The 26,306-nt window shown below is 42.0% G+C and overlaps 1 protein-coding gene across 1 annotated transcript; it reads left to right on the top strand.

The window, feature by feature from the left end:
• Positions 1 to 200: 200 nt before the first annotated feature.
• Positions 201 to 2,625, top strand: MSC (musculin). The gene is made up of 2 exons (XM_067292343.1): positions 201 to 738; positions 1,450 to 2,625. The coding sequence occupies exons 1-2, from the start codon at positions 214 to 216 to the stop codon at positions 1,534 to 1,536; spliced, it is 612 nt and encodes a 203-aa protein (XP_067148444.1). The 5' UTR covers positions 201 to 213; the 3' UTR covers positions 1,537 to 2,625.
• The last annotated feature ends 23,681 nt before the right edge of the window (positions 2,626 to 26,306 follow it).

Here is a 26,306-nt window from a genome sequence, read left to right as displayed (position 1 = left end):
TCCCCTGCGCCGGCAGATGGTTCGCTCCGCGGACACCCGATATATAGCGCTGTCAAGGGGCGCATCCCCCCTGCGCGCCCCCCCGCGCCCCCGCGCAGGCACAGACTCTCGGCGGCGGGGCCGCTCCGGGCTGGGCCGACGGGCCGGCGCGCCGCTGCCGTCCGCCCCCTGCCGCCTGCCTCCCCGCCCGCCCCCCTGCCTCCCCCCGGGGCCATGTCCACGGGCTCCGGGAGCGAGGCGGAGGAGCTGCCCGGCATGGACCTGCGGGCGCTGCAGCTGGACTACCCGCCGCCGCCGGCCAAGCGCCAGCCCCGCGGCGAGCTCTACCCCTCGGGGGACAACTCGTCGGCGGCGGAGGAGGAGGAGGAGGAGGAAGAGGAGGAGGAGGAGGAGGACGGCGAGGGCAGCTGCGCGGCGGGGCCGGCGGGCAGCGGCGGCAAGAGGAAGCGGGCGCGGGGCGGCGGCCCCGGGGGCAAGAAGGCGCCGTCGGGGCCGCGGGGGCCGCCGCCCGAGGGCAAGCAGTCGCAGCGCAACGCGGCCAACGCGCGGGAGCGGGCGCGGATGCGGGTGCTGAGCAAGGCGTTCTCGCGGCTGAAGACGAGCCTGCCCTGGGTGCCGCCCGACACCAAGCTCTCCAAGCTGGACACGCTGCGCCTGGCGTCCAGCTACATCGCCCACCTCCGGCAGCTGCTGCAGGAGGACCGCTACGAGAACGGCTACGTGCACCCCGTCAACCTGGTACGCGGCCCGCGCCGCGCCGCGCCGCGCAGGGGGCCGCGGAGCCGGCGGCGGCGGGGATGCGCGCCGCCTCTGCCCCCCCCGGCCCCGCGGAGCCGTGCGCGCCGTCGAAGGAGTCGCGGGGCGGCCCCGACTGCTTCGCAAATGTGCAGCAGTCCTCGCCGCCGCGTCTGACCGAGAGCCAGGCTGGGCCTGAGGTGATGGGGGGGGGTGCTTTGGGCAGGGGGGAGTAGGGAGCCCGGAGCGATAAATCCCTCGGATATTAGGCGAGTTAAGTGGCCGAAAAAGGAGCGATCCGCTCTGCAGGCTGCTTTGGAGCACAAGCAAAATTCGCTCATTCATCAGTACGCAACAAGAGGACTGATGTGTGCCGCAGGGGTAAAAAGAAGGTTACTTATATAGTGCAGATTGCTTCTGAGCAGTTTCTAAGCCCTTTCTTTATAAAATTATGCAAGCAATTGCAAAGCAAGATAAATGCTGAGTACTTTATGAGAACAATTTGTTGCTGACCATAGCAGAGCACTTAATTATAATGAAAAATGTAATGAAAATATTTATTAGAGGAACTCGGTTCTCTGTGCTTCCCACAGGGACTAAAACACGATGACGTGTTTGCAAATGAACCAGACTTAGACATCTATCAGTAATAAAGCTCCAGTTTCATAGGAGGCTAAACTTTCTTTCTAATACAAATACCTTTTTTGCTTACAGACTTGGCCATTTGTGGTTTCGGGAAGACCTGACTCTGACACCAAAGAAGTTTCTCCTGCCAGCAGATTATGTGGAACTACCGCTTAGTCAAAGTAAATAGTTTTTTTTGTTGTTGATGATCATTTTTGATGGGCCGGATATTTTTTAGAGCTGTTATTTATGGGCTCAAGACTAGAGGATGGTCACAAAAAACATCTCTAACAAACAGTGTTAAATCTGTGTACCCCATAATTTACTTCCCTTAGATTTCCGAGGGAAGTATATTTAAAGTTTAAAAGAAGGGAGGCGGTGGAGAGGAGTGTTTCTATGAACTGGCTGCAGCAGCTGAAGTCTGAGATTTGGAAAGGCCTTTCTTTGGCTTCGTCATTCTTATCACTGCCTGAGGACCTGTTGTTCTGAGGCTATTAAACTAATGGAGGAGGAATATAAGGATATAGAATTAACAGCATGGACCAAAATGCAACTCTACAAACTAACCCCAAACAGTGTTATTTGTATTCTAAAGCAAAGCAGTATTTTAGAGTAGCTTTGAAACTCAGATAGATTTATAATATATTTTGATGGCTTTTGTATTCATGGATTCAGTTTGCTGCAACTATGCAATAAGTATAGTCACCCTTTTTTTTGTCCTTTTAACCAGGGTTTTCTTAAAGACATGCAAGTAGCTAAGTTCTACATTTAGGCTATCGTCCTTTGGGATTAAACTTATGCCCTTGTTTGTCTTGAAGTGCCACATGCAAGAGTGTGCAAATGTCCCCAGAAATGTGGCACAGTTTCTGTGCCTTAATCTGGAGGAGGAATTCTGCTAACCATAAAAAAGGGTGCATGTGTTGTAAAGAATGGGCTTGTATGATGTTGCAAAAGAGCAAGAATTCACAATGTTTTAAATATTATTCCTGTACTGTTAGGCTTATCTATGAAACATGTTTACCCTCAGTTCTAGTGACATTTCTTCACCAATTCAAATGCTGTAATGAAAGAGAATGCCATCAAATAAGTTGCAAATGTAAATAACTCTATTTTTTTATAAATGACATTAAAAGCTTTGTTACGATGACTTCCTGGTGCTGTGATAGTGTGTGGCTGCATCAATGTAGGAACATCTTTGTAATGCAGATTCCTGAAAAACAGTTTTGTAAACTCACGGTTCTCTTCCTCATGAGAGCAGATACATCCCCAGCGACAGTCAGATAACAACACTTTCACCCCAAACAATTAATGTATGGTACAGTACTGTATCAATCAACAGGATAAAACACATTTTAGAAATTTATAGAATTCATTGTCCTCTTTTCTGCAAATCAGGAAAATAAATGTAGATTAAGAAATAGATGTCAGTAATTCATTCTGCTTCATAGCACAAAAGATAGTGTAATAGCTCCTTTTGCTGTTCTGTGTCATTCTACCTTTCCATCTGTAGTCTGTTTTGCTTTTATTTGTATTTGTGCAATGGGAAAATCAGGTGAGTTTTCCTAGTTGGAAGCAAACTTTTCCTGTTTAAAGATTAAAACTTCTAAGATTTTTTTTCCTCTAAATAATTTCTAAGAGGTTAACTAACAGTGAGGACGAGGACTGAATTGCTTTAGAGAAGAAAAAGTCTCCTCTTCATTTAAGCTGACAGGAGGAAGTTAAGCATTTGCTTAACAAGAACTAGCTTAACCTGATTTCTTGTCAGGTCACCCTACATCACTATACAGAAGTAGGTCTCTATTTTCAAATACTGTATACAAACCTAAGACTGGCCCTTAGCAGTATATTGTAAGAAGAACTGAAGAAATTTGCTTTCCTCCCTGTGAAGGGAAAAAATAGTTCATAGCCACTGCAAAACAAAGTTAGGGCTCCGTTCAGGATTTGCTGAAACTGTTGTTTTCAGTGATCTGAAGAGAAGCTGTACGAGACCATAGTCCAGTTAATCTTTCAGTTTTATCTAGGAAAAGGCTGTGAAGGAAGGGAGCTATCCTAATTTGTGTTTGCATAACCAAGCTGGGAATCCCAGCTGATCGTCTCTAAAATATTAAGAGAAAAGAGTATAAAGTCAGTCAAAACAGAAAGACCTTTAGGAAGGAATGGGAAAAGTCAACTGATGTTTATCATTTGCAGCCCTAGAGAAAAGATTATTCAGCAATTTAACTGAGGTGCCACTTGAGATAATCTTAGTTGTGATACTTAGCTGTTTTTGGCCTTGCTCCTAGCTGTAATTGGTTAATGACTCCAGGAGATCGGAAAAACAAGGAAGCCATGGAGAACTTTAAATGGTATAGAAAGGTCCACATGAAATGATGGAAAAAATGTTCAGGGTAAATTCCCAAATAGTAGTTACATTAAGTAAATACAGTAGGTCAAAATAGGGGGTGAGGAGTGTGGCATGAAGAAAAATGCATTATTGCTGCCATCCATACACTGTACCACATGCTCTCAAATACTTTTTTTTTTTCTCCTGGCCATGTAATATATAAAAAATACTTTATCCATAAAATAATGAATGCACTTATTGTGTCTGGTCCCATAACAGCCACATCCATATGTGACAGCCAGTAGTTTTGCAACAGAAGTGCATAATGCTCACAGCTGAGATTTCAGAGCAAAATCTGGAGAGAAAACTTCAGCTTTTAGATAGTAGATGCTGTGTAAGATTCAATTATTTATTTTAAACATATCTATATACAGATACATATATTAGTATATAATTATCTTAATATGTCAATTAAACATCTTTGGATTTTTCTAACAAGGACGGATTCTGACATTTAAAATAATTTAATTTTAATCCTTCAATTCATAAATAGTCTTTTGTAAAAAGTAAAATAATCTTTCTTTTTGTCTCTCAGTAAGAGGCTTTATGTGATCAGGAAAAAGTTAAGATGAGTGAAGAAGCTCCCTGCAGGTTTGTCTTGAAATGAAGTTTGCTGTCTTATTCAGGGATATGCCAAGCAGGCTGTGTATTCTGGCATTTCTCACCTATAAAGACACACAAAGACATGCAGGCAATTTCGATTCCATTTTTTTAACTTGTGCACAAATGAAATTCAGATTTGGGCTTTATATGAATGAGGTGACTGAAACTTTCTAAAAAAAACTATTTTAAAGCATTAATAGATTCCACAAGAAGATAGTGTGTTTTGGACTTTTTTTAATTAAGTTTTTGCCAACCTGATAGAGTGAATTTTGTTTCATTTGGAAAGTCTGAGTTTTCCATTTGATTGGAGCTATAAAGCTGGAGCTTTACAGGAGGGGAGACTTAAAATGAAAAACTACCTATATTCTTATAGTCCGCAAACATGGAAGGTAAGAAATACATACATTTTTATTACATTTAACAACTACATGTTCAGTGATTGTTTTGTTACACTAATGATATCTTTGTTCCTTGGCACAAGGTAAAAGGGGAACCCATCTTGATTCCACAAAGGTGTACAAATCTTGCTAAAACTGTTTCAAAAATAAAATGCCAAATCATCTGAAATTCATATTCAGCTGAGACCTCTGTTGATTCTTCTGGCAGATAGTCCACGTATAAGGAGGAATATTTGTCTCCCAAAAATAATTTTATGACTTTAGTCATATATAAATGTTGTGTGGAACTTTGTTTTGTCTCCATTTTATGAGGGACTCTGACAGAGCAGATCATTAGCCAGATACCTCATATCTCCATCATGAAACCATTCCTTCCCAATACATATGTTTGCCTGCACAAGGAAGATACATCTCTGATATTGTAAATGTTAATAATTATGATCTGAGCAAAAGAAACATAGTTTGCACTGAAGAAATACCTAAGTCATACCTTTCCCATTTAGTAACGTCATACATAGACTATTTTAAAAACCCTCAGATACACTGTAGATTCTGAATAAAAATCGTATTTTCTCAGTTAAAGTAAAGCTGCCCATGTTAGAAGTACAGTTGCCATAGGGGTCTCTCAGGTGAAAAAGGGAGTGGAAGAAATTGATTTAAGATCTGAATAACCATCTGAAAGTTCCTCAGACTCTCTTCATTGACTGTAGAAGGACCCTAGGGTGACAATTTGCTTAATTTAGTTAAAATATCTGATGTTTTAGTTAAATACTTAATTGAGATGGGATAAATCCAGGCTAAAATGACCAAACTTTGTATGAGCCAGGTGAGATAAAAAGGAGGAAGAACCGGGATTTAGAGCTATCCACTGATACAAGCTTAAAGCTTGATACTTATTTAAACAAAATAACATGGAAAGCTATCTATTCTCCTACTTCCACTCTGGGTGGAAGGACCCTACTCTCCTACTTGCTCCACAGGTACTTAATTCTAAGTAATAGTAAATTTGTGTTTGACATGGTGATACAGACTCTCCCCAAGGATAATGTAGTTAGTTACATATAAGAATCAGGCTCCATCATTAGGCAGTGGTTAGCACACTCCAGTCCAACTGAGAGATTTGTACACAGATACTCCCTTCAGCGCCCACAAGATGGATGCAACGGCACCTTCCAAACCATGTTCACCTGATTTTCCTTTGCCCAGTCAGGAAAGAATCACTTGGTATTTTAGTGGCACACAGTGCAAACTGCAGGGAAATTGAATTCTTAGCAAATGGCTATTTTGAAGACAGAAAATAAGCATTTCAGAAGGACTGTTATTTAGGAATCTGCACCCCATTTCCATGTATCTGAAGTATTTGGGAGAGCAGGTCCCATAATGCAAAAAGATCTTCTTTCCTAAAGTTTAAACAGGTATTTAAGCATCTGAGGGTAGGTGCTTACATACCAGTAATTTGAAAATGTGTGTATGGTCATAAGTGACTCAAGTGTTTTTGAGAAATGTACCCATTTAATCATGTGCTCATTGTAGAAAGCTGCATTTTTAATATGCTCTAAGAGGAGTGCATTGGAATCAGTTGTTAACATTATGCAGAGACTTGTGTTCCCACAGTGCAGGCTGGTTAGGATCCAGGTACTGAGAAGAAACAGCTCTCAGTCATCTTCTTTGGCTCTGAATCATTTCTAAATGCAAATTAGTAGAAATTAAATAAAGAAATACCTTATTTGGAATGGAGCACATGAAAATCCTGCTGGAGTTACAATTTCCTAGAAAAGTTAAGACTGCTAAGAAGCTTCATATAGGATCTATCCAACAAGGCAGGCAAAACTGGGAAAAGCTTGTGGCTGATGTAGGGCTGAAGAATCACTCCTGTAGTGTTGGGGTGCTGGCCTTCTGATGGGGTCCGTGACAAGAAACGTGGTGACACTGTTAGAAGAACTATAATTAACATTCATGAGGTGATTAGAATTTAGGAAGCAAAAGAAATCACCCAGTCTGCTCACGCTGGTGTGAGGTGGGCAGTTTTCCAGTGTTAAAAAGAATTCAAAATGTTACAAGAAAAGTGCTATAAGACAAAAAAGCAGGCAGAGCTGCAAGTCGGGATATATACACACACGCATGCAAACCCAACCCAAGCAAATGGATTGCTCAGCATTTCAGACGAAAAGCTGCAAGAATAGCAAAGGATTGCATCACTTTGTAAGAGTTTACAAAGGCCAGTGTAGTGAGCACAGCAAGTATGAAGGGGATGGACAACAGCAGCTTTAGCTTAGAGCAATCTTCACAGGAACAATGGGAATAAGATAAATGGACAATAACCCTGAAAACAGATGGATCACTTTTTAATTTGAATGCAGAAATCCAAGATGCTATGATGCCAGCAGCACTGCCATTAACGCTGTAAATCCCATAGTCAGTAAAAGGCAAAATTCAGGGTTTACTGAGTGTACCTTTGCTGCATGAAGGGAAGACAAAATGTAAATGTAGACATAAATGATCACAGAAAATCCAGTTTGTAAGAGCACAGAGAACTAACGGATTCCTTGAATATAAGCAGTAGGAAGTTCAAAGTGCTTCATGTCCTTAGCATTATCAAGGGGGCATGTTCTTAGAGGAAGGGGCACCAAAGTGAATAAGATGACTTTCGCAACACAGAGGTGAAAGATCCCAACTGTCCTGTGATTCATTTCCTCAGGGAAGTTCTTTTTACCCTATGGAGAAGGCTAAAAGAGGAGTGGGGTAGGTCATTGTTCTGGGAGTCCTCGAGAAAGCAGATGAACTACCAGAAGACATAGAGTCTGTAGGTCTTTGTGGGGCAAAACAAAGCAAAGATAATGTCACTCTTTTCTCCTGTAGAGGCTTCTCCCCTTACCCTCAAAATAAGCATGTATACATGAAATATTTCCCACTATCTGAAAGAGAAGGGATCTTGGAAAGATGGTTGATGTCAAATATTTTTACATGCTGAATATAGCAGCGATACTCTGGCAGGCATATGGTCTGGACCTGTCTGCATCCTTTTTTGGGAGATGCTCAATACACATACAGTACTGAAGTCATATGCTCCAGACAGTAGTCGGTGGCCCCCACTCCAGGTGGAAGAGAATGCCTTGCATCCTCTTCGCTCAGTGAAAAAGAGAACCTCAAAATGCACAAACTTCAATGCTGTATGGATGATTAGGGATCCAGACCAGGAAGGTAACTTATTTCATGTGTTCCCATTGTCTTCTCGGGTTTTCATTTCGCTTGTGCTCAATCCTTGAAGTGTTTCATAGGGAACACAACAAAATATGCAATGTTTGGGTGAGGACTGTGTAGATGATATTTTGACATGGGAAAAACAGGAAGAGAGTACAAAGAGAAACTTGAGCAATCTTCTGAAGAGCTATGGGACTAAAGCTAAGGTGCCATGTTGGTGAAGTTCTGTGCACAGCAGTAGCTGGAGAGAGAAGCTAACAGCCCAAAGTGCACAGGGAGACTGTAACAGGGAATAAGCCCTCATGAGTGAATTGGTCCCAGCCACCAAAAATGACAAAGTCAGCTGATGCATGGAGATATATGTATACAATTTAGCTATTTCAATCTCTGTAAAGATATTCAGGTGATTATAAATCTGTTAGTTAAAGGCATGACAGTGATGATTCATGAAGCATTAACAGTGTTAAAAGGAAACATGAAGGTCACATAAGAACTAAATATAGAAGAATGGTCTGAGGTGTGTTATATTGGCTAAGGCATAACTGTGTGTCATCCGTATGTTCTGAAGATTACTTCTCAAGCTATTAGTCATAAATAACACTTGTAACCACAGGACCTGCTACCAATGTATTTCTCATAGTAACTTGGTTTGAGTTTTGGTGTTTGATCATCCTACAATACAGCCCGGAACAGTTCTTTTATCTCAAGTAACTACAATTTCAGATTTTCTTTACCATTCCATATCCGTATAGTTCCCTGAATCTGTGATGCAAATTATGTCATAAATACCTTTGATAATTGGGCCTTACAAATAAGAAAAAAATGTTCCTCTTTCTACATTAGACATAGTTCTGATGTGGCTGGAACAGCTGTGCAGCTAAAACCACTTATTCTTTTTTTGCCCTCCCTCACTCTTGGTAAAACCATACCTGTTTCCTTTGTAAACTGTATATGCACATAGCTAGTTATCAGCTGGGGATATCCTGAGTTTGTAAGAGAGCAGCAATTATTCTAAATTGCCATCATTGGTATTGCCAAAATTATCATCACTTTGATGACCAAAGTTTTGGAACAGATGCCAAAGACTTGACTGACACTTGAGAGACTCAATTCCTACATTATACTGACACTTACCTCTGTGCAAGGGGACTGCAACTAGACTTATTCTGAGTTGAAACACAATACTGACATATCAGTTTATGTTTGTACCCTAGCCTGCATGAAACACGCCCCATGGCAATGACTGTGCTGGTACACTAAATGGTGCCAGGAAGCATTCCTGGGCACGTTCCTGCGAATGTGAGTGTCTATACTATTAAATTATTGGAATGGTTCTTAACCATTGTTTATGGGTTTGGCATGGGCCAGCTACCATTCTTCCAGACAATGCCCAGACATAGTCTGGTACTCAGCAGTGAGTATGGATCAATCACAACAAGCAGTTTGCATAAAGCTATTTTATTCTAGAGGCTGAGAGTGCGTGGGCACTAGTAGTACGGACACAAGCTGCTCCAGGTCAGCTGGCCTCAAAGTCAGAGGCCAGTCTCAGTACCAGGGAACTAGTTCAGACTTAGTATTAACTGACGTCCCTAGTTCACAGATAGAACCTCCTATGGTTCTGTATTTGTTTTAAATTAGCCTGTAAGCTTTTCTAGACAGAGACCGTGTTTCCCTACATTTGTATGTATCTAGCACAAAGAAGTTTTACACCTGATTGGGATGTTAACTAACATCAAAAGCAAAAAGAGAGAAAATCCTGACATTAGCCTGGGGAAGCTAGATAGGTAAGCAAGTGATTTGAGGTACACACAGTGGCAACATAAAAGTCTAGCAGTGGATGGGAAGAAGGCAGATCAGTGTTTCTGAGGGCAGCTTAACACTCAAATGTTACTGTACATTAGGCATCAGAGCAACTTAACAACACCAGTTTCCAGTTTCAGATTTTCAAGAGCTGTCTCAAGAGATAAAACAATTCATTTCTCAGATATGTCTTTACACTTTCTTTGCAGTGAAGCCAAAACAGGTTTGGGGTATTTTTTTGTTGTTTTTCAACATTTTAAAAAGAATTAAAAATTAAGAGTTACACAAGTTGCTTGAAAGCAACCGATTCTGGCACCTACAGACCCAGAAAGCAAGAGTGCCTAACCTTTCACAATCCCACAAAACATCGTGCTGTGCACCTTTGACTCTTAAGTATCGCATGGGTTTGGGGAACTGGATAAAAGCCTCAAACGGTCTCTAGCAGCTCTGGTCTGGAACAATGTCCCAGCAAATATTACTTCTCCACCACTGAAAAAATAGCTGTATTCCTACCTGTTCTGCTTTCATGCCTCCTCTTCCCAAGCTGACTTTTGGGTGAAGAACTGGATGGGAAGAAATGTGCAACAGGGAGAAATTTATGTGGTTGAAAAAGGGCTTCATAGAGATGCTGTAGACGCTTTCAAAATGATTAGGATGGGTCTGGCATCTTACAAAGGCAGGGAAAAGAAGAGGAAAAATTTGGAAGGAACTTGGGGCGGGAAGACTGTACTCACATCTTCAGGTAATACTTAAATACTCCTGCAGAAAGTACTAACAAGAGATTATCTAATTACTCCTGTTTACTCACTCATTTCTAAGTATTTTATTTAATAACGAAGTGTCAGTATAAAATACAATGAATCCTCTCAAACAGCGGGGGGGGGGGGTTCCCTTCTCCAAGTATTTTGCAGCAGGACGTATTTAAAAAGTTTTTTTTGAGGGTGTTTCCCCAAGCCTCCTCCTCCTTCTCGAGCAGCGAGTTTCCACGCGGCTCCTCCGCTGCCGCCACGCCGCCGGCGGGGCCCGCGCCGGCCCTCAGGGCCGCTCCCTCCAACGGCCGCGGCGGCCGCGGCGCTGACAGCAACGGCTCCCCGGGCCCTCTGCGCTTCTCCGCGAGCCTCCGCTCACCGCCAAGCGAGCGGCGCAGGCTGTGCGCGGCGGGACGCTCTCCCAGCTGACAAGGCTCAGTTAACAGCGGAGCTCCCCGCATGGATTTCGTTGGCTTGGGGGTGTGCGTGTAATGGCCGCCGAGGCAGCACCGCCCCGCCCAGCCCCGGCGGCCGGGCGCGGCGGCTCCGGAGGCGCGGCGCGGGCGCCACCTGGCGGGCGCTGCGCGGAGGTGCGCGGCAGGGCGGCGGGGCCCGCGCAGGGGTCCCTTTGCCTCCAGGGCGAGGAGGAGGGCGCACAGCCCCCTTGTGAGCGGTGCGGTGGCTGTCTTCTCTCAGTATTTCATTTAAATTCAGCCTGGGGGCGGCTCCGCCCGGCACCCCACGGGCCTGAGAAGGGAAAAGCGAGCTGTGCGCCTCGCACGGGGTCTGTGTGTGCCGTGGACACGGCCTGCAGCGTGGGGCGAAGCCGCCAACAAAAGGACTGGAAAGCACAGGCCTGCCCACAAGTTCATCGGTTTGCCCAGAAGTGTCTGAATTCTGGGTTCAGAGACACCTCAAACTGCTGGATTCTAGAGGGGTGAGGTAAAAATACATGGGCAGCAAGGGCTTCAGTGTTCACCTTGCCCAAAATAGCACGGTAGAAACCTCACTTTATCCTAGACTGCCGCTACCAGGGGTTCCTGCTGCTCAGGAACCACGTAGAGGTTAGAAACCCTGCTCCAAAAGAGGAGCATTAGAGGTCGGAAACGCTGCTCTCTTCCAGCTGAAGCTTTCCCCTGGCTGATTTAGGGCCATTTGCTGTTACCGCAGCAGGGCACTTCACCATGAACAGGTCCTCTGACTCCCACCGCTGACTTCACAAGGCACCAGCATCTGGCAGACCTGGAGAGTCATACAGAGGGGCCTGTGGTAGGAAGAAAAGTGGGGTTTTAAGCTCAGTCCTTCTTCTGTCATTTCTCTTTACCCACAGTGAATCTCTGTTGTCAGTGCTTTGTTTTGCCTGTTCATTACAGGGCACAGATGCTAAATTCAGCCTGGTGACTTCCTCCCCAGGAGGGACTGCCTGAGAGCTGGCAGCTTGGCGTCAGACCCAAACATGGCCAGGCCTCCTTCTTTCCAGGGCTCTTGGGATCTCAGATAGCTCCATATTCTCATTTGCTTTGGCTGGATGGCTTAGGGAAGTTAGAGCCACTGTTGTGCAAGAGGAGCAAGAGCAATGCCATCGGGCCAGTTTGGAAAGTGCCTGTGCTCTTCAGTCTGCACGTAGTTCACCTGGGCGCAGGGAGGGCTGCAGGGTGGCTTGCAGGGCATAGGGCAGGCCCCGTGGGCTGGGGACATCCTCGTGTGGGAAAAACCCTGTTGCCACTGCGCTGTGGCTAACCCTGGGGCTCTGCCACACACATACCATTTATTTTTTCAGTGCAGTCTCCCCCAAGGCATTTCTCTTCTGTATATATTGCCCATTTTATTTAGTAACCAATGAAGGCTTGTAATTTATCGTAAAAGGATCAATACTGGAAGAAGTAGCTACATCTTGTGGTTAGAATAAGAGATGGGGAGTGCTCTTTGTTTCCTGAGCTGACTCTGTAACACTGATCATTTGACTCATTTTCCTGATGGTTTTTGGATATTGTCGTGGCTGTGAAGTCTGTTCAGACCTTCAGGGAGAGAGTAAAAAGAAGTAAAAGCAATGGCAATATTTTGTTAATAAGACTGTCTTTGGATATTTAGCCCTATGGAGATACTGTCATGGACTGAATGGGTTTTTAATTCTCCTCCCCCCCCCCCCCCAATTCTTTTGCTTTTAATAAGAGAGAGAAAGAGATTTTTTCTGTGGTTCAGTATAACAAGAGGCCTGCTTGAATAAACTCCTTCACATAATTTTCTGAAATTTTTAATGAATAAGCACAGTGTACATATTTATTGCTAAATACTATTTTTATACCCAAATAATGTGTCTGGGGAAGAATGAAACTGACTTGATTTCAGATGATCCCCAAATCCAGCAGAGGAGTAATCTGCAAAAGTCAACTTTTAAAAGGGTCAGAACCAACATAATTGTAATGGTTCAGCAGTGGTAGAACAGGGAACATGCATGGGGCAGGAGGCATCGGAGTCAAGCACAGTCATGCACAGTAAAGCATAGATATTTTCAGCTGCATGCCTAGGCAGTAGGAGCTAAGCCTCATCCATTCCTGCAGACCTGAGGTTGGCAACCTTCCAGCAATGACCAGCATAGCAGATGCACAAGGCACTTCATATTTCTTCTCATTATTGCCTTAAGCACAGGAATGAAAGAAATAAAACTTTTCCCATTACTACTAGTCCTGTCTCACAGCTGCTCATCCTTGCATAGGAATGACAGAAACAAAACTTTTCCCATTACAACTTTTCTGTCTCACATCTGCTGATCCTGGGTAGCATTTTCAGGCTTATCTCTCCAACTACAGTACATAGGATACAGTTTGAACGTAGATGATGGGACAAACTACTTCTTAAGCCCAGAAAGTCTGTGTCAGATCAAGAAAAAAATGTAGAAGTGTTTTCTTCCTGCTATATCCAGAGACTGATTCAACAGAGATGTAGTGACTGCAGCTAGCAAAATCTACTGGTATCAGATCAGTACCAGCCCTTAGGGAGAGTGGGCTTTACTAGGATACCTAGAATTACTGTGTCTCTGTGTTCTTTCTTATTAAGTAACCGTTCCAGAAATTGAAGGTGTCTCCTTGCACCTTCACCTCTTCAGTTTAACTCTGTGCTGATAAGCCAAAATCTATCTTGACTGGAAAATGTAGTAATGAAATAATGACTTGCATGAAAATTGACTGTCAAAATTCCTTTTGACTTCAGTGGGATAGGATTCATCCTAAGAGTTTAACACATTCAGATTTTACCATCACTTGAAATCAGTCCCTGCCCTGTTAGGAATGTGTCCCTGACTTTGGAGAGCAATTTCCTGGCAAAAGAAACTCTATAAACCACCTCTACAGATTGGGTGTATGGTGCAAGTAATGTTCCTTGCACTGTGGGTGCACAGATAAAATACAGATGAGAGGTGATGACTGGCTTTCTGGTTTGTTTTGTTTTTCCTTATGATCTTGTGTCACTGCTTCTATAAGCATGAACTGGAAAGAGTTTGACAGCTTCATTAACAGACTCTTTTCAATTTGCTGTGTAGGCTAGCTTTTTCCTTGTTGAAAACAGTCTCCTCCAAAGGGAAATCTATCCAGGCAAAGTTTCAGATTTTATCTGTAGACAATAGGTTTGAATTAAAGATCTTCTCTGTCTTAGACTGCAACAGCCCCTACAGGGTTGGCAGTGAGCTCCTTCAGGCAATCTTACTTCATATTCCTTATGAAAGACTCAGAGGTGAAAGGCTGGGTTGCCCTGCTTGGAAAGTGGATCAGGAGGTACACGTGGATCACAGTACATATTCATCAGTGTTGAGCTACAGCAGATAAGCCCTCTTCCCTCATCTACCTCATTAGATAGATATATTAGCCTTGATCTGCTGATAACAAGAGGTGCCTGGGAAAATGTATAATCATAGTTTTCTTTCCAGTTTTCTTAGCTGGACCCACAGGAAAAGAGAAAGGGAGTAATCCCAGTATGGGACAAAATAAATTATTTCCAAATCACGTCCCCAATGTATTACTGTCTTGTGTCTCGGAGATGCAGTTCCTTCCAGTTCCAGTCTCTCCATCTCTGTTCTACGTTACCATTTACAGTGGGCCCCAGGGTAAAAGCATATTCTGTCCCAGAATAAATTATTATAATTCAAGGCTATACGTCAATTAAACACAGCAGTAATTGTTTACATGTGTTGGTATTTACGCTTTGCCTGAAGCAATCATTCTGGCACTGTAGTAAATCCTGCTGTCGGAATAAATGCTCATTTGAATGTTTATTATTATCAATTTTAATCCAAGAAAGGAAGAAAAGGCAAGAAAGTTTTCAGTGTTCAGATATTCAAGATGCTAGCAGCTGACTTCTTCAATAGTAGAATGTCCTAAAACTATGGCTGCTGAAAATCCTTGGACCCAGTAGATTCTTGGAATATAAACCTGTCCCTATGCATGATGAAAGAGGTGAAACAATAACTGATTACATAACGTTTCTGAAGCTCTGTGTGCTTCAAACCATGTATTTCCCATTCAGGTCTGTAAGAATTAAAAAATGAAAATTCTTGTCACTGAAATTTTATGCCTCTATGAAAAAGTTATACCCTTAAAGAGCAAACTGTAAATTTACAATGTGGTTTGCCAGTTTCTAGTAAAGTGACACCGAGCAGTATGTTCATTTTTAAAACTATGGGGAGTATGCATACCTCCTAATTTTAGGCATATAATTTAGATAGGAGCTAAGATCATTAGCAGAGAGACTGAAGTCCTCTAATTTGCCCTCCAGACATACCTGCTTTTCATGAGTCACTGCATAGTAGGAGCCTAGGTTCCTTCCTAATTTAAGCATGTAATTTGGTTACCTTTAGTTAAAGAGTATGAAATTCTTTTTCCCCCAGTGCCTCATTTTTTAAGCTAGCTAGAAAAGGCTTGTCCTCTTTGCTTTGGGGGCAATTGCTATATGTTACTTAGCAGTGCTGCTGCTGGTCTTTAAAAATGACCTTAGAAAAAGCAGTGGAGTTTACTTCAGATATATAAAAAGATTTTTGAACTTGTATAAAAACATGGCTTTTTGAAAGGATGGGTTTGAACAAAAATGACTGACTTATACCCTCAGATTTAATAATGACAATCTAAGTCATTGGCATTAATGCAAATTGTTTTACTGAGACATTGTGGATATGCAATTTGAGTTCAGTTACACTGCACATTTCTAAGATCTGTTTGTGCCTTGCAGGTTAGAAGCAGTGAGACTGCCAGGCTGCAACACCTCCTAAATGCGGTAGCACGAAAGGGTCTCGCTGTGAGTGGAGGAGAGTCGTGTTCCTGCTGTCTGAGAGGTGGGTGTCCAAGAGCCTGAGTGGAGGTGTGAGATCCAGCTTCCCTCTGGCTTGCTGTGCAGTGGGAGGAAGGGATGCAATAACAGAGCTCCTTAGAGTCAAAGACTGTCACTTGATTAAAGTGCCTATCAGTAGCTCCAAGTAGTTGATGTGCCAGGCATGTGGAACTGCATGAGTACTTGTGTAGAGAAACGTGGTCCAATCAAACCATACTAGAGCTGTAAGGTACTTGTAGGAGCTTTTTAAACTTAATGGTAACAATTTCATTTGTACCTAGAGTGATCCTCTATGTCCAGTGGTTCATTATTTATATCACACTTAATATGAAGGTATTTTTCTGAGGAGACTGAAGTTCCTATGATGAAAAATATTTTTCAAGAGGACACCTTTAGGCTGCATGAGGAAAATGGTGCAACCAGCATGTGTAACTGGAGGTTGAAGTAATTTGCCCAAACAGTCATTTGGTTTCTATTTCATGAAGTCTGGAAGAATTCAAGCAAAGAAGGGGAGTAGAATGTAATCTTTGTAAGGGGCTAGTCCTAAACAGTCTGATGCTTATAATTTGTTATTTTATAAAACCTAAGGTAAAAAGAGCTATGTTTTTCGCTCAGTTAGACTAAACCATGTAACTCTCACAAGCCAGACTTCACCGCTTGATGTAATGTTGTTCTGCCTGAGCTCATGCTGGTAGCAGCCTCATGCCACAGCACACAACAACTTGCTTGGTTTGTGCCACTTATTCAAGAGGAGTTATTTTAGAATTTTAAAATACTGATGGATACTAAATTTCATTACCCCATCACTCAAGTGAGAGAAAAAAATGAGAAAGAGGATATTAAAAAACCCTGAAATAATTTTAAACAGCCTTTCTCTAATCAAAGCAAAACATTTTCAATATCAGTACTTTAAAACGCTGGGGCTAGAAATAGATGCAGTATGCATATATCGCCGGAACATGCTAAATCCCACTGTGCAATGGCCTGTTTTAATACAATGCACTGAATTGCCAGTCTGAACCAGTGTAGTTTTCATTCTTCCATTTTATCTGATCCACATGTTTGGGAAGGGCAGTAGAGGCATGAGAAAAACTTTCATTTTATTTTGAGGTGGGAGAATTACTCTAAAAAAAGTCTCCCAGTGTTTCAGAATCCAAAGAGCTTTATTTAAAAATTGACAAAAATATTGAAAATTTTCTGATTTCCCCATCACTTGTTTAAGAAAATAATTCTCTAAACTATTCTCTCATTTCACCCAATTACATCTTTTTAATTATATCTTATATATTATACAATAATATACAATAATATAATAAAATATTATATCTTATATTTTATATATTTTTAAAAGTAATGCATATGTACAAAAATGTTACTACTGTAGTTGGCACTTATGAAAGAACATTTTGGAAACATATTACACAGGTAAGTCAGAAAAGTGTTCAGCTGTCCAGACGTTGGCATCTGGGGACAGCTAGCTTTTCAAGTGATCAAAATATAAAAAATTCATTTGTTTCTACATTCCAGATCTTAATCCATAGTGAGAAAACTAGAATTATTTCCCAAGGGGTTCCGTCCCTGTATGAAGTAACTTTATAAACAGGAGACTGGGGGAATTAGGAAAATTTAAAAGCTAAGCATTTTTTTTTGTTGTGTGTATAGTACTGTTTTGATACCTGTGCCTTCTCTTTATCTAATGAATTACAATTATTACAATTTAGGATTCTCAGAACAGCTGCTAATGTACATCAAGCATTCGAAATTCACCTCCAGGGAGGAGGGTGCAGTTTTATCCAAATTGTCATTGCTAGAAATGCAAATGAGCTTTAATTGTAATAGTGGCTTTGGAGAGAAGAGGAATAAGTCTGCCAGCTTCAAATATGCCGTGGGGGAGTTAAGATGGAAATGATTTGTCACAGATGAACCAGGAATGAAAAGCTCCTACCCTACTACCTATACCTTTTGTATTACTTTGCTTTTACTGTATATTCTGACATGTCACAATATTTCTTCTTGTAGTTTTAACCTTCTACTTGTGCTAGCTTAAGAAACTTCTGAGTATTTTTCTTTACCTCGGGAATCATTTTCTCTCCCATTAGAATTAGTGTGTGCTCATGGAGTAGGAGAATGCCAAAGGGAAGACCAATTTCACTGTCCAAATTCATGGGCAAATACCATCTATCCTGTCTGTAGTCAGACTGGGTCTGGGTTTCCTTGCCATTTCTTTCAGCTTCATACAGTTTACGTTGAAAAAGGCACATTAGCGCCTCTCACCTGACTGCATAAAGCATAGGATCTTGCCTACTTCCATTTTCCCAGTGATTAGTCTGACAAAGGCCTATCTTCCAGAGAGGATGTGGTCTCCATCTGACTATAGCAAGAGATGGCAAACCCACCACTTCCTTTTGCAGTTGTTATAGCAGCTGTTAAAAATACGTGCATTATGCTAAGCCATCCAGCTCTTGGTTTTGGTTTTACTTTTTTTTAACAGACCTTGATTTTTTTTTCTTGTTAGCAAGGGTTTTCCTTCCCCTACTACCCTATGCTTTTCAGGAACTTTGTAGGAAGGAAAAATAGGATGAAAGGGCTTTTATATATTTTACTACTTCCACAGATGTACAGAAAAAGTAAGGATATTGTGTGTCTTCCTCTAGTTCTTTCCCAGCTATCTCACAGCCCACTTCCCCTCAGGCACTGATCTCCAGAGTCCCCTGCAGTCTAAAGGGAATGTCAAACACTGATCCAAATAGAGTGTAGCACCCTTTTCTCACCACTCTCCTCAGTGGTATGAATTCATGTCATGTGATGAGGGAGAAGCTGCACCACTCACCAGATGCCTCCATGGCCATGAAGTCTTCATTCAGACCCTGCTTCAGGGAGAGAATGCCCATTTGTGCAGGAAAGACATCCATATAGGATACTGCCTCTAAGCTGGAAAGGAATATGAATAAGCTGTGCCTCAGTAATTTATTTCTAGACAGCCATCTAGGAAATGCCATCACATACTTCTGTTTGTTTCTTTTTGTAGAATAAAGAGGTTATACACAATTTTTCGTTACAGAGAGAGGGAAATAGGATTAGTTCTCTCTTGCAAATGGTGAGCAGAGAAAAGACAATGTGAATATGCATCAACATTTTGTGATGTCTGAAATCTTTTATTTTGGCTGTGTTTCTGGAGAAAATTCCCTCCCTTCCCTTCCCTTCCCTTCCCTGCCCTTCCCTTCCCTTCCCTTCCCCTCTTCCTCCCTTCCTCCCTCCCATTTTCTCTAATTGTGAATTTCTTTACTGCAATGCTGAGCTATTCTGAGGAAGAAGCCTAGTTTGTCTAGGAATCAACATTAACTGCTTGAAATTGATTCCTACCTGTGCTGGTTTCTGATTAGTGCTCTTTGAAACAGAAGGAATATGTATTTTTACACCACTCCCACAAAAGCCATGTGCATATAGGGTGATACTAATCTGTGAGGGGACTGTATACGCCTTCGTGCCTTGCCAGATCGGTGCCTTCCATTTCCCTCTTTGCTATTGCAAACATAAACCTCTCAATATCTATGGCCACACTGAAAAATACTTAAGAAAAGTATCGGTGAACCTTGTGGGAAATAAATCTGTCCTTTGATTTTTATACATGAAGTATGGTACACTTTATTTAAAATTATCAAACTGAACCAACTCCAAATATCCAAATATAATGAAAGAGAAAGAAAAACAAATGAAAGAAACCCTTTTTCCATGTAGGCTTTATTTCTATCAGGTAGATGATCCCTGATAGAAAGCTGAGTTTTGTAAAATGAAGACAGTTATAGACTGCATCGCTTTTCAAAAAACTTTGTTTCAGTTTCTGCCAACTCTTTTCTAAGAGTCATTTTGCTACATAATAAACCACTCTGAGCCTTTTTATTGAGCTCAGTTAACTCATCTAATTCCTAGACCATTCAGTGTAGCTTTAAACTAACTCAAAATACAGACTTGAAACCATGCAAGAACAAATGACATGATATACCAAATTGTTAGCACAGCATCAAGGCCTGCCTACATCAGGTGGCTGTGGTCCTGTGAGTAGAGCATATTGGTAAGCAGGGTAGTGATGTGGGGTTTTTTTGTTCCCGGTGAATTAGAATTAATTCAGCCTCACCATGAATAAAATCCAACACTAAAAATCTATCATAAATAGGGAATAAGAAAGTATGGAAGCCAGTTTTCTTAAGATACAGCACAAAGACAAGAAAGCGAGGAGACAAAGCTCCTCTGTTTTAATGGTTTTTGTTGCAAGATGAAACTATCAGAAAAAAATCCATGCTGGCGATCAAAATTAGAGGTATACATGAAAGACAAAATTCATCTTACAGTACTATTACAGAATCACTGAATAGCTGGGGTTGGAAGGGACCTCTGGAGATCACCTGGTCCAGCCCCCTTGCTCAAACAAGGTCACCTACAGCTGATTGCCCAGGATCATGTCCAGTCAGGTTTTGAATATCTCCAAGGAAGGAGACTCCACAACCTCTCTGGGCAACCTGTTCCAATGTTCAACCACCCTCACAGCGAAGAAGTGTTTTCTCATGCTCAAGTGGAATTTCCGGTGTTCCAGTTTGTGCCCATTGCCTCTTGTTCTGTCACAGGGCACCACTGAGAAGAGCCTGGCCCTGTCCTCTTTCTACCTTCCCTCCAGATATTTATACACATTGATAAGATCCCTCTGAGCCTTCTCTTCTGCAGGCTAAACTGTCCCAGCTCTCAGCATCTCCTCATATGAGAGAAGCTGCTGTCCCTTCATCACCTTTGTGGCCCTTGGCTGGACTTGCTCCAGTAGCTCCATGTCTCTCTTGTCCTGGGGAGCCCAGAACGGGGCACAGCACTCCAGGCGTGGCGTCACCAGTGCTGAGTAGATGGGGAGGATCACCTCCCTCGACCTGCTGGCAACACTCTTCCTAACGCAGCCCAGGATACCATTGGTTTCTTTGCTACAAGGACACATTGGTGGCCCGTGTTTAACTTGTTGTCAAAAGCTGCTCTCCAGCAGGTCAGCCCCCAGCCAGCACTGGTGCCTGGTGTTATTCCTCCCCAGGTGCAGGACTTCACACTTCCCTTGTTCACACTTCACTTGTTGAACTTCATGAGGTTCCTCTCTGCCCATTTCTCCAGCCTGTTGAGGTTCATGTGAATGGCAGCACAACTATCTGGTGTCTCAGCCACTCCGCCTAGTTTTGTATTGTCTGCAAACTTGCTGAGGATGCATTTGGTTCCATCATCCAGGTCATTAATGAAGATGTTAAACTATTGAATTCCCACAAAAATTAATGATGGGAGAATATACAGGATTTGTTCCCATTTATCATTAATCCAAACCAGTGCAAAGAATTGAAAAGCCTACTTTAAGATGGTAGACATAGAGTGACTCATTTAAACTTTTTGCTTTCACTTAAATTACATGCCAACATGTATGCAATGAGACTTTTCTCGGTTTTCCCCTCTAACCACAGCCTATGTGTAAAACCAGGTAGCAGAAATTTTAGCCCACATCTCTATTAAATTGGGTAATGACTATTCACCCTGCATTTTTTGGCAAGTAGAGACAGGGAAACTGTTCAAGAAAAACAAGAAATTTCTTGCTGTATATGAACTGCTCATAAACACTTGAGCCCTGGCACTTTTTCCTCAAACCATGCAGGTCTCAGATGCCTAGTATTAATAGACACTGCTAATTAGAAGCAGTGTGGTTAAAGCAAATGCTTAGCCATACAGAACATTAATTGACACTGTTGTTGGGGAAAATGAAGGGCTGTGTGTGGGGGGAACTGTTTTCCCAGTGAGAAGGCCTAAATCTAATATTCTCTGCAGATTTTGCCATTTTATTCATATTTTCCCAAAGTAGGTCTACATTTAGACTGCATTTTCTACCTTAGAAGACCAAAGAGGGAACTGTGATTCCACAGTTCCTTTCTGGCTCCCTTGGTTCAAGGTGGGAGGTATTCTGCTAATGACCTATTACCACCAAGTTTCCACAGCCGTGTTGGCCAGGTTTTTAGGGGTGTGAAGTCAAAGCTCTGTTCATTGCCTAACACTGTAGCCCTACTGCTCCTCTCTACCTACCTGTGTCTTGTATATGAATATTTTTACTCCTGTGCCTCAGCCAGTTGTGCTGGGCATCAAAGAGGAGAAAAAAAAACCCAGGACCTCCCACTCTTGTTTGAAAAATTCAGGGGATTTATGCTAGTTGATTATTTTATACATCTCATACTTCTGATCCTCATTCAGCACAGCACCCACCTGGAATGGATTTAATGGCTTGCTCTGGCTGCTTCTTACTTCAGAGGTTGCCATTTTAACTTTTAACAATATTTGAAGCCCCGTTCAATCAATCCACCACCTTTCAGCATGAAATTAAGGACTAAAGGAGCACCTTGGGTCAGTAGCCAGGAGACTAATGAAAGTGGGCTGACTGAAGAGGAGGTATAAGACATAGCAGTAATAACACATCATATATCTACCATAGAGGAAAGGCTGTTAGATGTGACTCCTGAGAATTTTCCCTTTATCCAAGGTAAAGCTAGTCAAAAGCTAGTGAAATTGTCATGAACAGCAAGAAGATCTTAGTATACACTGTTTTTTCAGTATCTCCAACTGGATAGGAAGAGTTGTGGAAGAAAGGGGCAAATGCCTCAATTTATGGTCTGTTCTGTTGCTCTGCAAAGCACGTAACGGGGCAGGATTCAGGAGGTTCCTAATAGAGACTCATAGCTGACTGATTTTTCTATATGGTTGTATGGAAGGAGTGGAACAAAGCTGAAGGAAGAACAACTGAGGCACAACTAAAGTTCCAGTCTCCCTCTAAAGCAGAAGCATATAGGACTCTGTGGGATATATTTCAACCTCTGAATTTGAGGTAGGCTTTGTGGATAAACTGTGCAGCCTGAAGGAGGAAACTGCATTTTACCTGGTGAACTTGCAGAGGTGAAATGACTGAACGGAAATATTTTCCCCAAAAGTCGGAAATACATTAATTACTAACAGAGTCAACTTTACATAATAACATTATAGCCCCATTCGATTAGTTCTGGTGTGAGAATGGAGATTTTATACCTCCACTCCTTCCGTACAGAGCACAGCAGCCTCTCGTTTATTTTTAGGTCTGAAATGGTACATTCAGACGCAGATCTCTTTCTGTACAAGAGAGGGCAGCCTAGTCCTGTCAATAATGTCTTGGAACTCTGGACATCTGGAAAATATGTTATATCATTTGTTACGCTTGACTGTAAAAATTACTGCATAAATTGAAAATTAATCTTTGTTCTTCACTTTATGGGGGACAGGAGAATACTCTGAGACCTCTTATGTTTGAAGGAAAGTTTCAAAATAAAAACCTTTGTTTTATTCATGGGAAATTTCTGCTAATGTGATACAAATATGTGGGTTTCTTCAGTGATAAATTACTTTACAACTTGTAGTGTGAAAGCCGAGCTGAATTAAAGCCCTATGTCTGGACTGATCTCATCAGTTTTGGTTCCTCAGCAGGGATTTGGCTTTTGATCACACACTTTCTAATAGATCCAAGTATCTAGACACTATGGCCACTTCTGTTTAAATCCTTGCTGCTTGGGTTTATGTCATGCATCACTTTCAGGTCTTAAAAAGCTAAGAGGTACAGTGCAGGGTCAGACTGAAGGTCCGCATTGTCCAGTTTTCTGTCTCTGAAAGTGGTTAACAGCAAATGTTTAGGGAAGGAATATAACAAAAAGGGTGAATACAGAGTGATCCTTGTCTGACATACCCCTTCCCACCTTCCAGCAATCACTAGTCTAAAACAAGAACTTCTTGAGTCAGAGTTTGTATCTTCACAGTGCTCTTTCTTTCTTATGAGGACATATTGTGTACTCAGCATACCTGAGACCAGCGAAACATTTTATTTTACGTGTTTGATTTTAAAGCCTACTTTGTGGTCTGAGACTGACTCTCTGCATTTCTGAAGCTTGCTTTCTTTTAACATTTTTTCTTTTTCCTTCCCTATTCCTTCATTTTTGCTCTTCTTTCTTTAGTCTTTTTTGTCACATTCTTCAGATCTCTGTTTTGTTAAGCCAGATCAATGTGAGAATCATGCCTTACTTTCTAGCATAACCCAGGCTCCTACAGAGACTGAGATCTTGTCCAAGCTTCAGTTCCATCAACTGCCCATCCTAACTTGTATCCATAAGAGTCATCTATCTATCTATTCTATCTATCAATTCATTTTAAAGTGCTGCTGGTATGCCACCTCAACTCTATCCATTTAATTTCTATTTCAATGTATTTCAAAATATCTATTTTTATATTTCAAAATGTCTGTTCCAGGAGTGTCCCTTCTGGGTTGATGTCCTCTCCAAAAAACTCCTAAAATGAAATGTCCAATAAAAACCAGACCTGAGTGATCTGGTGTGCTGAGATATGAGAGACTCTGAGTTCTCAAAGAGCACACTAATCCTCAAAGAAATGCCACATCTCGTTAATAACTTTAAAGAGCAAGGGGAAAGGGCTGTTTCATTGCAGAGGCTAAGCATGCATTAGCTAGATATGAAAGAAGAAAAAACGGTTGGAGGAAAACCTTTCTCACCTAAGTTACATCAATCAAAATGTCCTTTTGGTCTGTGATCTCTTTTCATAACTAGCATGTCGAACCTGCCCACACTCTTGCTACTTGAGCCCTACAATTCACATAGATTAGGCCCACTCTTACCTTTAACACTCCTCTTACATGAATCCTATCTTTCCTGCCTTGAATACTGTGTGACACAAAAATGAAAGGGAAACTTAAGAGTGTGGAAAAGTTGTATGCTTATTTTCCTTCTGTTGGCCTATGGCTGTTTTCTGTTCAGCTTCTGACCCCTAAGCTTAAAGCTTCCTCTATCCAAACACTGCATAAGTGCCTATATGTTTCACTGCTGAGCTCCCTTGCTAAAGAGATAGGGTTCTGGCATCCCTTGCTATAACGAGTGACCTGAATTTCTTTGCCGATTAATATCATAAGGAAGCACGTGCCTTCTGGATTTTCCTACCTTAAAGCAACTCTCAGATATGATAAGGTGTTGGCAACATGGCATTTCTCAGTACACTCATTACAGCATTATGGTGATTTATGGATGATTTATTGATCAGCTAAACCACAGAGTGTTGGTGTGAATGCCCTGGTTAATTGTGGAGGTGATGTGTTCATGGAAAGCAATGATTTGACTCTAGGAGTAAGTTTCAAACCCACAAAGTTCAAATGGGTTCAGAATTTACTCAAACACATTCTCACATTCCTCTATTTTACAGACAAGGGTAATGATCCTAAAAGCAACTGCCCCACAGTGTCAGTGGAGTGAAAAATTGAAGGGTTGTTTTCCAAGTAATCTGACTCTGTACAGCTGGATCAATAGTCAATATTGCCAGGGCTTGGCTATCTTGCTTTTACCTAATTTTTATCACTGCATGTCACAAAATAGCCCAATGTGGAAGAGCATCTGGGGTCTGGAAAGGAAGAGAGGAAGAGAAACCATACCTGCTCTCAGTTGTTAGCTTTTTAAAATAGAATATGTGTTGAAAATTCAAGCACTTGGGTAGGTTTACAAATTGAATAGATATGTGCAATTTACCCTGTAAAACTGTGAGTTGATCCCTGTTATTTGCAAAGATATGGGTACTTTCACTCAGCAGAATTATCTCAGAACTATCCAGGCTCATGTAAGTGCCTGTTTGTAAAATGGCGCATAAGTGAGTACTGCCTTGTCTTTAAATCTTAATTTCAGCCTCATGCTAATCTAGCTTTTCTAGTTGTACTTTGTGCACGCACGCACGCGTGCACACACACACACACACACACACACTCACAGATTGTTTGGGTTGATTTTTTTATGTTTGAAACAAACGAAACCAATTTATAGCAAGTTTGAATCAAGTTAATTGAGCCCTTGGAGCGCAGTTAAAAATGTTTCAAAATTTGTGTTCTGAAATTTTTTAAAATGATGAAGCAGGTCCCCTTGCAATCTACTCTCATGCCTTGAAAGCTGCCTCAGCACAAGAGTGGGTTTCTTCTCTTTCTTTTACCTCTCTGGGAACTCTGCTTCTGAATAAGACTGATGTGACCACTGATGTGACTGATCCTTTACAGCTACTTCTGACAGAGAGGCAACGAAGACTCAGTGGGCCATGGTCTTTTCTGCACCAAGCAGCGCTCTGCTTTATAGTTATCAGGGTAAGACATGGGGGCATCTAACAGCCAGGGTTTTATGAAGGTTGGTCCTAGGCCTAAAGACTAGTCAGTGCTACAACCAGCCACTTGTGATAGAGCAAAATATCTTTACAGCAGCCCTGCTTCAGCCTGGTGCTGCATGTTGGAAAGGGGAAAAGTTCTGCCAGAGACATAGATATGCCAGAAAAGTGTTTTTTATGGTGGGGGACTCACGACCAGCAATATGTACCTGGTTTATGACCACAGATGCCACTTGGGCGGTGCAGGCAACGTCTGATTCTCTGAAGAATTTG

Source organism: Apteryx mantelli, chromosome 2 (genome assembly GCF_036417845.1).
Source record: "Apteryx mantelli isolate bAptMan1 chromosome 2, bAptMan1.hap1, whole genome shotgun sequence".
Lineage (NCBI taxonomy): Eukaryota > Metazoa > Chordata > Aves > Apterygiformes > Apterygidae > Apteryx > Apteryx mantelli.
This window is presented reverse-complemented; position numbering and strand designations above follow the sequence as displayed.

What these genes read in the sequence shown, in the direction of transcription:
- MSC (XM_067292343.1), top strand. Translation starts at nt 214, where the DNA reads ATGTCCACGGGCTCCGGGAGCGAGGCGGAGGAGCTGCCCGGCATGGAC. An exon ending in ACGTGCACCCCGTCAACCTG is followed by an intron (nt 739 to 1,449) that starts GTACGCGGCCCG and finishes TTTTGCTTACAG; the next exon opens with ACTTGGCCATTTGTGGTTTC.